Source organism: Gobius niger, assembly GCF_951799975.1.
Source record: "Gobius niger genome assembly, chromosome: 8".
In the NCBI taxonomy this organism is placed as follows: domain Eukaryota; kingdom Metazoa; phylum Chordata; class Actinopteri; order Gobiiformes; family Gobiidae; genus Gobius; species Gobius niger.
In genome coordinates this window covers 23,246,576-23,259,104 of record NC_136859.1, presented here as the reverse complement: position 1 = coordinate 23,259,104, position 12,529 = coordinate 23,246,576, and the positions used below count along the sequence as shown (strand labels likewise).

At 40.8% G+C, this 12,529-nt stretch overlaps 1 protein-coding gene across 1 annotated transcript; it reads right to left on the bottom strand.

The window, feature by feature from the left end:
* Nucleotides 1-9,583: 9,583 nt before the first annotated feature.
* Nucleotides 9,584-12,284, bottom strand: kcns2 (potassium voltage-gated channel modifier subfamily S member 2). The gene is made up of 2 exons (XM_079561162.1): nt 11,889-12,284; nt 9,584-11,275 (listed from the first exon to the last, which is right to left on the bottom strand). Exon 2 carries the CDS (start codon nt 11,271-11,273, stop codon nt 9,834-9,836), a length of 1,440 nt encoding a protein of 479 aa, XP_079417288.1. The 5' UTR covers nt 11,274-11,275; nt 11,889-12,284; the 3' UTR covers nt 9,584-9,833.
* Nucleotides 12,285-12,529: the final 245 nt, after the last annotated feature.

Genomic DNA, 12,529 nt, shown 5'->3' with positions numbered 1-12,529 from the left:
GACTATCAGCATAATCTTCCTGTAATACTCTCTTCAGCCTTTTGATCTTAACAGCCATCATCAGCTGCATATATCAAGTGTCTCTCTGTCAGAGGGCATCAATTCAAGTGACTTCTTTCAGACTAAGCCAGTAAGCTGACCCTTGGCAAATGAATGCTGATTTGTGTATATTAGTAATGTTTTTACTCCGCATCAGCTGCAAAAAGTGACATAAGCATTTGAAGAGCTGAATAAAAGTGATCGAAGTTTAAAGGGCCCGTTTTGTGTTTCAAAATGTAGACTATAGCGTAACATTTTGCGCTTAAGCCTCGGTCACAAACGGTCGTACAGGCTCCTACGGACAGTCTATGTGCAAAAAACACACGGAGAGCACGCGTGTCACATCAATTGGATCTCCAATGTGATCTTATCTAAGTAACATGAAATCATATTTTTTCTAAAGTCCCTGTCTTTGCTGAGCTCAGAAACTAATCAGAATCTCTTTTTGACCAATGAGACGAGCTTTCCTGTGAATCAGGAGGGGAGGGGGAGGGAGCTTGGCCGTTTACATTTCTATAAAGGCTCCAAAGTGCAAAGTAAATCTGCTCATGTGTTTTGTTTAATTTAAAAGCCTTCAAATACACATTCCAATGAAGTATGTGGCACTGTGCTCAAGGAGGAAGGTTGTCCATGTCGAGTAGCTTTTGTACTTCATATATAGATTTGTATTTTCTACTTTGAATGCTTGTGCAATCCCGACAACAAATAGTTCAGTACTTTCACTTCATTTTACTACTATTTTTACTTTATGCATGAGAGCATCAGGTGGCGCTGCTCTTCCTGTCGGCTTATGAGTTAGTCGCGGTAAACAATAAACAGCTCAAGATTACATGGCAGGCTGTGTGTTACTGACGGGAGTCACTACCTCGTGTTAGGAGCAAAGAATTCACTGGAGGAAAAAACTTCCATGTTCGTCTCGGTAGGTGCTCTTATCTGGAAGCGAGATAAGAATTAAAATAGAATCAAGATTTTGAACAAGCCGCTCAAAAAATATTCAGCCTTTCTTTGGTATTAATGCTTCTAGTTGTTTCATTTTGTAGTGTTGTTTTTTGATACTAGCCATTAGCCATAGCTCAATGAACACAAATGTTTCCTGCAGTCAAGTATTTACATCCAACGTAATGTTTTTAACAAGTAGCCAGTGACCTACCATCTCACTGTCTGTGATGTTATCTCTAACTATTTGGTGATTTCTGCAAGACGTCGCTAATCCTAAGAAGGACTGCGACCTCTGGAGATCACACTCGGAAGTCACGTGTCACTTTCATGCCTAGAGACTATTGGAGTAATAGTTGACATGTGTTACTTTACTCAAAGAATTAAATCATGTACTTTGACCACCACTGACTAGATTGGAAATGTTTTGCCTCTTGAAATGAGCACAAGACTTCGGTCTATGAGAATCTTCTCTCAAAGAGCTCTGTAAATAGTCCAACATTATGCAATCCCACACAGTATAACAGACAACCTTTCTATTGGCGAACAAATAACCCCCACCAACGAAGATCATTCCAAACCACAGGTACATTAGGAGGTCAGCCCGGCTCAATGTGGCTGAAACAAATGTACGGTAATCTATGCAGTTGATTCTTATTGAGCTACTATCTGACTTTCAGATCACAACTCTCTTGGTAAACCTAAAGCCATGACTTAGCAATGAGGTATTATGTAGTAAGATCAGTCGAAAGTCAATCTGTAAGAGTGAGACAGACATAGGACACTGAAATCAAGTAATTGGGCTATTACGCTCACTTCATGTCTCACAATGGGCCGCCACAGTCTCTGCTCCATTTGTGAACGCTGGTTTTATCCAGGACTTTTCTCCACAATGACAAGTGTGAGATGACATGCCCCAGTCGCTCTCTATACTTAGCCTCTCCCTGCATCTTTAATTTACTTCCATTTGAAATGTTGAGAGCTCTGATTTTAGAGACGGCGAGTGCAACACTTTTTGGTGGATTAGAAGACTAGAGCTCATATCGTTGCAGTTTTTATTCATGCGTGTGCCACTAGAGCAGTACTTCAGTGACTTTCCATGTCATGCAAAGCCCCAGAAGACCCTTTTTTATCTAAAGGATGTTCAGGCCATTGCCGTCATTCATTCTACAAGAAGCATTATCTGACCAGAACTGAGATGGGAATCAAATCTGTTGGACCAAAAAAGCTAAATGTCTTAAAATGTTTGGAGATTCTACGTTTGTTTATTACTTTTTTGGGCTGTGTTTCTCAGTTCTCAGTTATTGTGACAGCTCTAGTTTTCACCACAACCAACATTATTCCCATGCCTAAATCTGACAAATGTTTCATGTTTTTTATTGCCGTCATTTCATCGGGCTCAGGTGCGGTGCTCCAACACTCATCTTTACAAATCAAAGTCCGCTCTGCTTTGTCCTTGGCTCCTCCTCTCGGAAATGGATTCTGCTGCAAAGCTTTTCATGCTAGACCCACAAACACTCTAGCAGACGTTTATTTATATGCAAATACAGAGAGCCACTAAAGGCCAGTCAGATTATGTTCCTTTTCTATTTCAAAATCTATTTTTTACTTTGATGAGACTTCAGCACAGCCATCTCTGAAGTAATACACCTTTTTGTGTCGCCAGTGGGAGTGTCTGGCAGCGGAAACACAATGGTTTTTCTGGTATCATCAAATACCAAAAATATCTATAATATCATGGTACATGTTAAAGGCTTTAATGAGGCGATGAAAGAGGTTTAGAGCAGAAAAGAGCAATGTGGGCCAGGCACCATTAATGGTTCAAGACACGAAATAAGTAAATAAATTTAACCAAGCCCAGCAGATATTTTTGTTTTGTTTTGTGTTAAACCCAAGACTCTAAGACATGAATTGTGAGAATTCAGTGACAAAGACCGAATAGTAATTATATTCTATACATTTTGAATATGATTGTGAAGCCAAATGAATCAGTTGTACAATAACCCATGATGTCTGTAGCTCTGGCATAATACGTACGTTTTTAAAAGCGTGTACCATTATAACATATTAATCCAAAGTTCTAACTTCAGACTATTCAGAAATGTTGTTGTTTGTCAGTTTGTTCTTGATATTCTTTGATGTGACATCCAAAACAAAAGGCTTTAAAATCACCTTATAAACAAGGAAACTGACTTTCTAAAGCATCACCTGCCAAAAGGTAAAGCTGTGCTCGCTAAGTGCGGAATTGGACTCTGTACTCCGATCCATTACAGTGCAGTGGGCATTGTGATCCAAAAACCATCTTTCGCACAGAATGAGTCACATAATGGTAGTACTCCAAGTGCATTAAGACAATGGACATAAGTGTTGCCATTGGAACCATTTATGGCAATTTTGTGTGATTTAAAAGTACCTCAGTGCTGCACCTGCTCGAGGTGGTCCTGGGTGACTTTCTGTTTGCCCATAATACATAATTGAAAACAAAAAGGAACATGGACATGATGCTTTTAATGCTATAAATCATATTCATGTTGGTTCAATAACAACTACAAATTGAGCTGCTAAAATATTTCAATATGATATGTTAAATTGTGCAACCCAAGTCTGAGACTTTTTGTTCAGAGTTTCTCAAGGTAAAAATTCTGTAGTAAAACTGTGGTCCTATAAATCCTCATAAAAGTGATTGTCTCTTATAATGGGTCTAAATAAAGTGGCTAATATATTCTTTACACATCCCAGTGCTGCAGCAGAGCGGCAATTGGTTTGAGAGACTTTGTAAATAAATCCTGGATCCACTTTACCTGCATCTATTTGTGCAAGATGTGTAGGTGATAATTAGCTGTGCCTCGATCCATGTAATGAGAGATTATTCTTGGAGACGTTCACAAATCCACTGCAGTGAGGAAGAGGGGGAGGGGGTTCAGATACAGTACAGATACAGACTTCCTACTCGCACTCTACTGCTTCTTGAAACAAAGAAACAGATCGATTTGAATTTGGCTCATTACCATACTCTGTTGTCGTTAGATATCTATGAGTGTCTATATTTGTGAGATGGGCCCTGCAAGGTGTTGGATGATAAAGGTTTGGATTTGTATTGAACTTGGCCAGAGAAAACACAGCTGTCAATCTGTGCCAACAACATTTCCAATTGGTCTTAAGGCTTCTTCGGGTGGTGCTCAGGAGTGAGAAAAAATTCTGGGCCTCCTACATTTAGCCCAATAAACATAACCCGTCTCTAAGTCAAAATGAACAAAACACACACACTGAGTGCATGAGGGCTCTAGCACATTTAATTTTAAGAAAAAAAGGGTCTGCTCTTCAGTCTGGGCCCTTAGAATCACTCTAACCTTCCATCCCCTTACGCCGCCCATCTGCTATTTTAAACTTTATGTGTCTTAATTATAAATACCATTTCATTCATGCTTTAGTGTTTCTTTTTTTCAGTTTTAGACATGGTTTAGCACCGTAGTACAGTGGTTAGCGCTCATGATTCACAGCTAGAAGGTCCCAGGTTCAATTCCCACCTGGACAGTGCCTTTCTGTGTGGAGTTTACATGTTCTTCCCGTGTCTGTGTAGGTTTCCTCCGAGTACTCAGGTTGTCCCCATCACTAAAAACATGTACAATAGGCCAGGAGGAATGAGAGTGTGTTTGAGAGTGTGTGGATGACGGATGGAAACTAGCCCAAGGCTACTGTCCGGCGTTTACATGCATGAGACCCATGTATGTTCATTAACATGCACTGTCCCAACCAAATAAACAAATAAATGATTTACACCTAGTTAAGACATTGATCAAATTGTGTCTTTATCTTGATCTCGGACTGGTGGTACTTAGAAGGTCAAAATTTTTCCGAGGTGATTCTTGGTGTGCGTTTTGAGAGAGTTGAGAATCACAGCACTTGTCTTAACACATGACACAAGTCATCGCTTCACAAAGGTCAATTTTTCTTTTACCTTTGGGTCTGTGAACACAGACCCCTATGTGGTTGACATATTTACTAATCCAATATGACAAAAGTGGCATAAAAGGGGGATAGTGAAAGAAAACCTCATCAAGACCCTGCCTTCCCCTCTTTTCTAAGTAAACAGTGTAGCACAGAGTAACGTGCCACAACATGACGCCTGCTTAGTAACACACTTACATCTCCAACACAGTGCACACAAGGGACCATGTGTCTGCTGCCAGCTTCAATAAGGTCCCTATTAGGCATGCTATGTGCCACACTGCTGCATGTTCAGCTCTTTCACATCTACTCACAAAGGCATATTCCCTGTGTTGATAAAGAAAGACGTGCACATGGCCCACACTAATAAGAATAGTACATTCTGCTTCTGTGCTGTTTTATTGTCTTTGTTTCTCTGGAGTAAACGTACAAAAGCCGACAGGAAGCAAGTAAACACAGCTCATTTGACTCGTCAGTGAAAGCCATTTGGTTTTAAATCTCGGAAAACAGCAATTGGTATTCATTATTATTTGTGTCTATGACTGTGGGTTGACAATGTGGTGATTTAATCACACCATTAAAGGATGTTTTTGTCTTAGATATGAGAGCGCTTATAGCAGGTTCATTGGCGTATAAGAAGAGTGCGATGGGCTTCCGGGGGGCTGACTTCTTACCTCAATAAAGTAATGTTGCTTCCTCAGTGATATAGATATTTTCAAATTGCACCATACTTTCTCTTGGTTCACACATAACTCTGGAGTCAATGTTAGATTTAAATATGAATTGAAATATAATGCACACTTGACAAAATGCTCATGTTAATAATTTCAAAATGTTAAAGTAGTGTGAGCAATTTGCTATGGATCCTTATTCTTTGACCAACAGTGTCATTTTTTTTTAAATGTGTATAACATAAGGCTGCAGATGACCATGCAAAAAAAACAACAACTCAACAACAAGAATTTTAGACAAAATATAAAAATAACTTATTGATGGTTGGGTGCACAGAGGTAAAAATGCTGTAGTCCTTGATGTTGTCTTAGTAGTTTTTATAATATATAAAATCTGTGGAACTAGAAGTCAAGGCTCACTCATATAAGACCCATCCTGTTTCTAGTCCTGACCAGTTAATGGTGTGACGACTCGAAGCCAAGGCCTCTGCTATAATGACAGCAGCCTCCGCCTGTTCACTGCTGTCTGAGGTTTCTCACATCCATCTGTTCAGTCGGGGGCGAAGACTCCTTGGCCTTTGGTAAGCGGTGCCTGACCAGACATCTTCATCTTCTGTACCTCTCGAGAGACACGCTGAACAAAATACAGGCACATCGACAAGTAATAAGAATTGTTGTGGCATTAGTTTAATCCTCAAAGAATAGTGTTGTTTTGTGTTCGTGGGGTTATTTGTCCACAGGAATGGGGTGGTGCAATTATCTGAAATTACTCTTACTCATGTTTTTGGGGACAGACGCAATCCATGATTAAAAACTGATTGATTGAATAATATAGACAAAAAAATATATATTGCCACAACATCTGGAGCAATAAACCAGGTACACGAGCTTCCACCTTTTTTCTCCCTCAAAGATGTAAGTACAGACAACTGTTTCATTTTACTTCACCTTTGCAGCTTTGTCCAAATGTCACCTGTGCTGCTGCTGTGAACTCATTTCCACACTGCTCCTCTGGGGTCGAGTCCTGGGGGGCCGCAGCCTTCGGATTGAGAGTAAACAAAGAGGAGAATGATGTAATTGTATCATTAGGGAGGCTATGTAAAGAAAATGTATTGTATTTTTATTTTTGAATTAATGCTAGCACTTTACAGCTCAGTATTAGCATGGTAATAGCACTTTTACAAACTATTATGGTAATTACATGGGGGATACACACCTCATTTATTTTGTGGCAATTTGATGGGTCAAAACCCTTACCCTAACCCTATACCCTATTATGACAACAAACATTGTCAATATTTTCTGGGTAACAATATGGAAACAGGGCTGCAGAACGCTATATCGTCATTGTCCCCTAGTACAAACAATTAAATCACAGCAGGCAAAAAATGTCTTAAATAGTCAAAACATGCATCTTTATTCTGAGTTTGCTTTTCAGGGGACTTGCCATAAAATCCCCCGGGAGGATGAGGTCGAAAGGTGAGAGCCGGTCTGTTTTGACTGAAGCTTATTATATTCATGTCTGTCCCTGTATTCGTATGTTAATGAGTAAACACCGAATTTAAATGAAGACTCGACTGGAGCACAAAGTCTGATAAAATGTGCATAAATGTTTCGCATTAACTTTGGATAAACAATAGTTGGTAACACTTTATGTTACACTACCTTGACACATTGTACCCAACTATATTTAGTACAATGTAATGTGCTCTGTAACAATGTGTAATAACTAGTACCTGTGCAGTACATACACTATGGAATAATGTGTATTAGTATTTTGGTGGCACATAATGTAATAAGACCCTTAGGCTTAAAGCTTAAGGATAGGGTTAGAGTCATGTCTTATTACATTATGTACCACCAAAATACTAATACATATTATTCCATTGTGTATGTGACCTGTAGGTACAAGTTATTCCACATTGTTACAGAGCACAATACATTGTACTTAATGTGGCAGGTACAATATATCAAGGGTAGTGTAAAATAAAGTGTTATCCAATAGTCTTATAGTTAAGTTATTCCATACTAAGGGATTTTTGTATGGTCATAGTTATCAAAATTTTTTGAGCAACTCTATTGTAATTTATCCAGAAATGTGTTTTGAAAAAACAATTTAACAACAGTTTGTATCAAAAACCATCCATTCACTCAATGTCAAGGAAATGTTTATCTTTTGCAAGGATGAGGATTGTGGCATTTACAAATTAACAAACGTTACTTTTTAAGGCTTAAGAACCTGTCCTAGAAAAGTACTGTTACTTTAACTCATCTACAGGTGGTAGTAGTTCTCTAACCTCCATAACAATAGCTACACTTTGAACAATCCACCCATCGTGTTCTGTAAAGCACTTTGAATTTAATTGTGCAGGTTTATTCTCTTCTAAAAATAAACCTGCCTTGCTTCATACTGTGTCTTGTATTGAATCAGGAATGAAGCGCAACTTTCTGCTTTCGGACCTGAGCAAATATTTACAGAAAACTGTTTGGGTTGTATCAATAAAAGTGTGCTTATCTTAAATACTTCAGCTTCTCCTGCTTTAAACGAAGGTCAGAAAGTGAAGCGTGCGGTGCAGATATTGATTGGTGTCAATGTATATTCAAGCTTGAAACTTTAAAATTAAAATAACATCATGCAGAAAATCTATACCAGTCAAGTGTTGCCATTTTTACTCTAGTTTTGAAATGATTATAAAAAGTTAGTAAGGGGTCCAAGAACTAATATATTGTTTTGAAAATTTGAAAAGTATAAGATTCTTATCCATTGTTTTGATTAATAATGGTGTAAATATAAGAGAGAAAAAGCATTTACCCCGAGCTATCAGAGTCCGAGCACGAATATTGTGTCTGTTGTTGCGTTCGAAGCCTAGAAAACGTAGTTAGACTTTTGCACCAAAGGACCTTGTATACACCATGTAGCGTCCGAGGAATATCGACTTGTTTCAACGTGTTTCTGTTGAATGAGTTGCACCAATAAAACAACGAGCTTTTGAGCATAACTTTATTGGTCTTGTCATCTCCAAATGCTTGTTACTGTGCCTGTCACATCGGGTCAGCTCTGTTGTCAGTCACTGCATTAGCACCACCTCCCCAGGGCCAGCAAGTACGTCTCGATCAATATTAGGAAGACAGTGAATGCCTCGCTCTGAACCACAGCACACTATTCTGTTACCGTTTATATAGTTTAGACACGCACTTGGAGTAACTTGTTGGAACGTCACAATTATTACACATCACTCCGAAAAAAGACAATTTGACCACGACAAGTAACAGCTGAGTCGACTACATCGTGACACTGTCTAAGACTGGACTGTCCCACAAAGCTGAAGACGAAAGATTGAATAAAAATCCTAATACCACAAATATATGCACTGTGTCATTTTGAAAGGTACAGACCTTATCATGATAAATAATGATTCATTTTATTTACAAGTGCCTTTGTGGGCACTCAAGGACACTTTGCAAGATCAAAAGACAAGAGACATACATGAGAAGCGATGACTGTAAAACCCGTCAATGAAACTTCAGGAATAACATGAAAATAATGTTCCTCAGCCAAAACAAGACGTAGGTTAAAACTATTATAAAATAGCCGGGATTACTTTGGATTTAGGGCCATAACTCCCTCTATTCTGAAATCTCAGTGAACTTGACCTGGTTAATCAATATTTAAATGCATACGTATCAATAACACGTTTTGTTTTTGTTTCTTGGCTCACAATGAGATATTTTCTTGTCTGAGCAAAAGAGATAGAAAAGAAAATGGGTAACCGGCAAACAAACTGAAAAAGTACTTTTCAGTTTTTGTTTCTGAAAGTTATATTTCTGACCAAAGAGGAAGAAAGTAATATTTGGTATTTTCAGTTCCAATAACGCTTGTGAGTCAGAAATAAGACTTTCATAAACTTGACTCATTGTGAGAGAAAATTATGAAGAATTCATAGTTTTAAACACATACAAAATTGGATGCACTGTGTGATAAAAGCTTCATCACACCATCTGCTTTGGCTTTGCGGGACAGTCAGAACAACCACACAAGTATGTTTAAAACATTTTGAAACAGTGTGTTGTTTAAAAGCCATCGCTGATGAAGCACAGTGAAATATTTAGAGCCTCTCCGTTGCATCTACTCCCATAGTGACACACACACATTAGCAAAACACGTTGCACTGGATGACAGAGACAGCAGTGGAAGTGTGGATTTTCAGCGTCAGCACCCTGGACAGCTCCGCGGTCTTTTCAATGTATGGACTCATTTAGGCTGTGCTCACTGGGCGAACTCCTGCTCATGTTGGACAAACTAGCCATGAGCGACTTCACTTTGTGCGCGTAATAGTTCCTCAAATTCACCGACGGCACTTCTTTAATCTCCTCGTCGAAATCGCAGCTCCTCATGGCGATCTCCAGCTGTTTCTGCCTTTTGTAGAAGAGCGAGAATTTGTTGAAAATGAGCGTAATGGGAAGCACTACGACGAGGATGCCGGCCAGGATGCACGCTGAGGCAGTGAGTTTGCCCGCTACGGAAACTGGCACGACATCTCCATACCCGACTGTGGTCATGCTGACGGTCGCCCACCACCAACAAGCGGGGATGGTCGAGAGATCTTCACTGTCCTCCTTCTCAACAGTGTAAGCCATCACGGAGAAGAAAGACACCCCAACTGCGAGATATAACAGCAGCAGACCCACTTCTTTGTAGCTGTTTCTCAAGGTGGCGCCCAGCGAGCGGAGTCCGGTCGAGTGGCGTGCCAGTTTCAGGATGCGGAATATCCTCATGAGCCTTAAAACCTGAGCCACACGTCCTAAGTTTGCCAGAGCCGGGGTGCTCTCCATCACAAGATTGATAAGCAGTGTGAGATAAAATGGAAGTATTGAGATAAGATCGATGAGGTTCAATGGGTGATTGAAGAAATGCAAAAGGTTTGGGGCGACAACGAAACGGGCTACAAGCTCTAAAGTGAACCAGCCGATCCCAAAATGTTCAACTATTTCAAATCTCGGATCCTCTCTGGGTTGGCCCTCACTGTCCAAAAGGCTAAACTCACTCATGCTATTCATACACATAGTTGCAATGGATCCAATCACAACCAAGATTGACAGTATACTGATGATTCTGCTGGCTACAGAGTAACCAGGATTGTCCAGCATGAGCCACATGCGCCTCCTCGCACTCCCCAAAATTTGCTTGTCAAACTTGGACGCGTCATTGTAAAACTCTAGCAAGTCGTCAAAAGAGGAAGTCGTGCTGCCTTCGTCGCTTCTGTCCTCCCAATCCTCCCTATCCTGGTCCATTTTCCTACAGTGGTAAGCGCTACTGCAACATGAATCGATAAAAAACTCATTGATGCCCCAGTATTCGATCTCCTGGCTGAAGGAGAAGATGCAAAGTTCAGCCATGACGTGCAGCCGTCCCGTGTTGTAAAAATTGAGGACGTACGGGAACAAAGCCGGGTTTCGGTCAAAGTAAAACTCCTTTTCGGTGTCGTCATAGTCGTCACAGAGCTCGAGGATGGACTCTTTGGAGCGGCACTGCAGGAGACGAGCCAGTCGGGTCTCAGGGAAGCGGGACAGGGTGTCGGATTGGAGGCGTTTCTTAAAACCACCCACATTGATTTGAATGGCAGCATTGTCGTCCATGCAAGAGCCGTGGACCGGTTCAGCCAGGATGTGTCCCGTCATGTCTGCACAAGCACAGAGAGGAAGAGGCAAATGAAAGAGGTGATCACCACAGAAACACAAGGAGGTGACTGTGATGCCATAAAGGGCAACTTATATTGAATAACTATTGCTGTTAATCTGTTACAGATTTTCACTGTCAAGCAAATAACATGACATGACGAAGTATCTATCAAGGTCTGTCTAATCTCTGTCTATGAAATCTGACACTTTCACTGTTGTTTAGACATTTTATTTATTATTTAATATGATTATAAGTGGCCAAATGATTTCTTCAAAACATAAATTGATAACCAGGTAGAACTTAGATTGAGTTTTATGTTAATCAGGTGGCCTAAATGATGACAGGCAAAATAGGCTGTTGAGTCGTTTCACTAACGAAAGGTGTACACCTTTCGTAAAAGAAAGAAACGTTTCTTTCCAGGTGCTCACAAATCCCAAGAATTTAGATCCTCAAGTCTTTATCACATCAGAATAAGTGCCATTGTCAGTGTCAATCTGAATCTGAAACCAATAATTGCCACTTATTTGCGTATAAAAAGCTTAATCACGCATCTTTCTGAACCTCCCTTGTTCTATTCTTAAACCATGTGCCAATTTCCGGAGCGGTGTACTCACTTCAGCGTGATACTGTATCTTCCCTCAGTCAGACGCAGCTCAGCTGGAGCGATGCCATCATTTGGATGAAGAAGTTGCGTCCGTGAACGCACAGACCTCTGTCCATCTGCGTGCAGACAGAGACGCTTTATCATCCAAAAACAAGTCGCGATTAGAAACCCCAGTGGATCTGACCTGAAGTGACGATTACCTCCCAAATCGCCCCGCGCCTCTTCGCTGTGACCTCACATGGTTTTGCCTGCGCCTCGCGCAGCTACAGGTAGCGCCACATTCAGCGGTCTGTGGATCAGAGATACACGCCCTGACCGCGGCGGTGGTGTCAGTGCGAGGGAATTCCTCTCTCTGTCTCTCCTCTATCTGTTGCTGCGCAGCAACACGTAGCTCGCGTGCACCGCCTTCTCACCACGAGCACAGCGTCACGCGGAGCCGAGGGCGAGGCTGGCACATCTCCAACCAAAAGTACAGTGCGACAGTGCGTCTTCAGGCAAAAGGCGCCACAGACCTCAGTCAATGCGACTTTGCAGAGTCAACACATGAGCAAGAGGCTTGAGATCAGCAGGAGTTTGTTAAAGAGGAGTTATACCGAGCGCCCGAGCCATCTTTACTGTCAGTATACGTTTCAGGTATAGCCTATTAAGAGG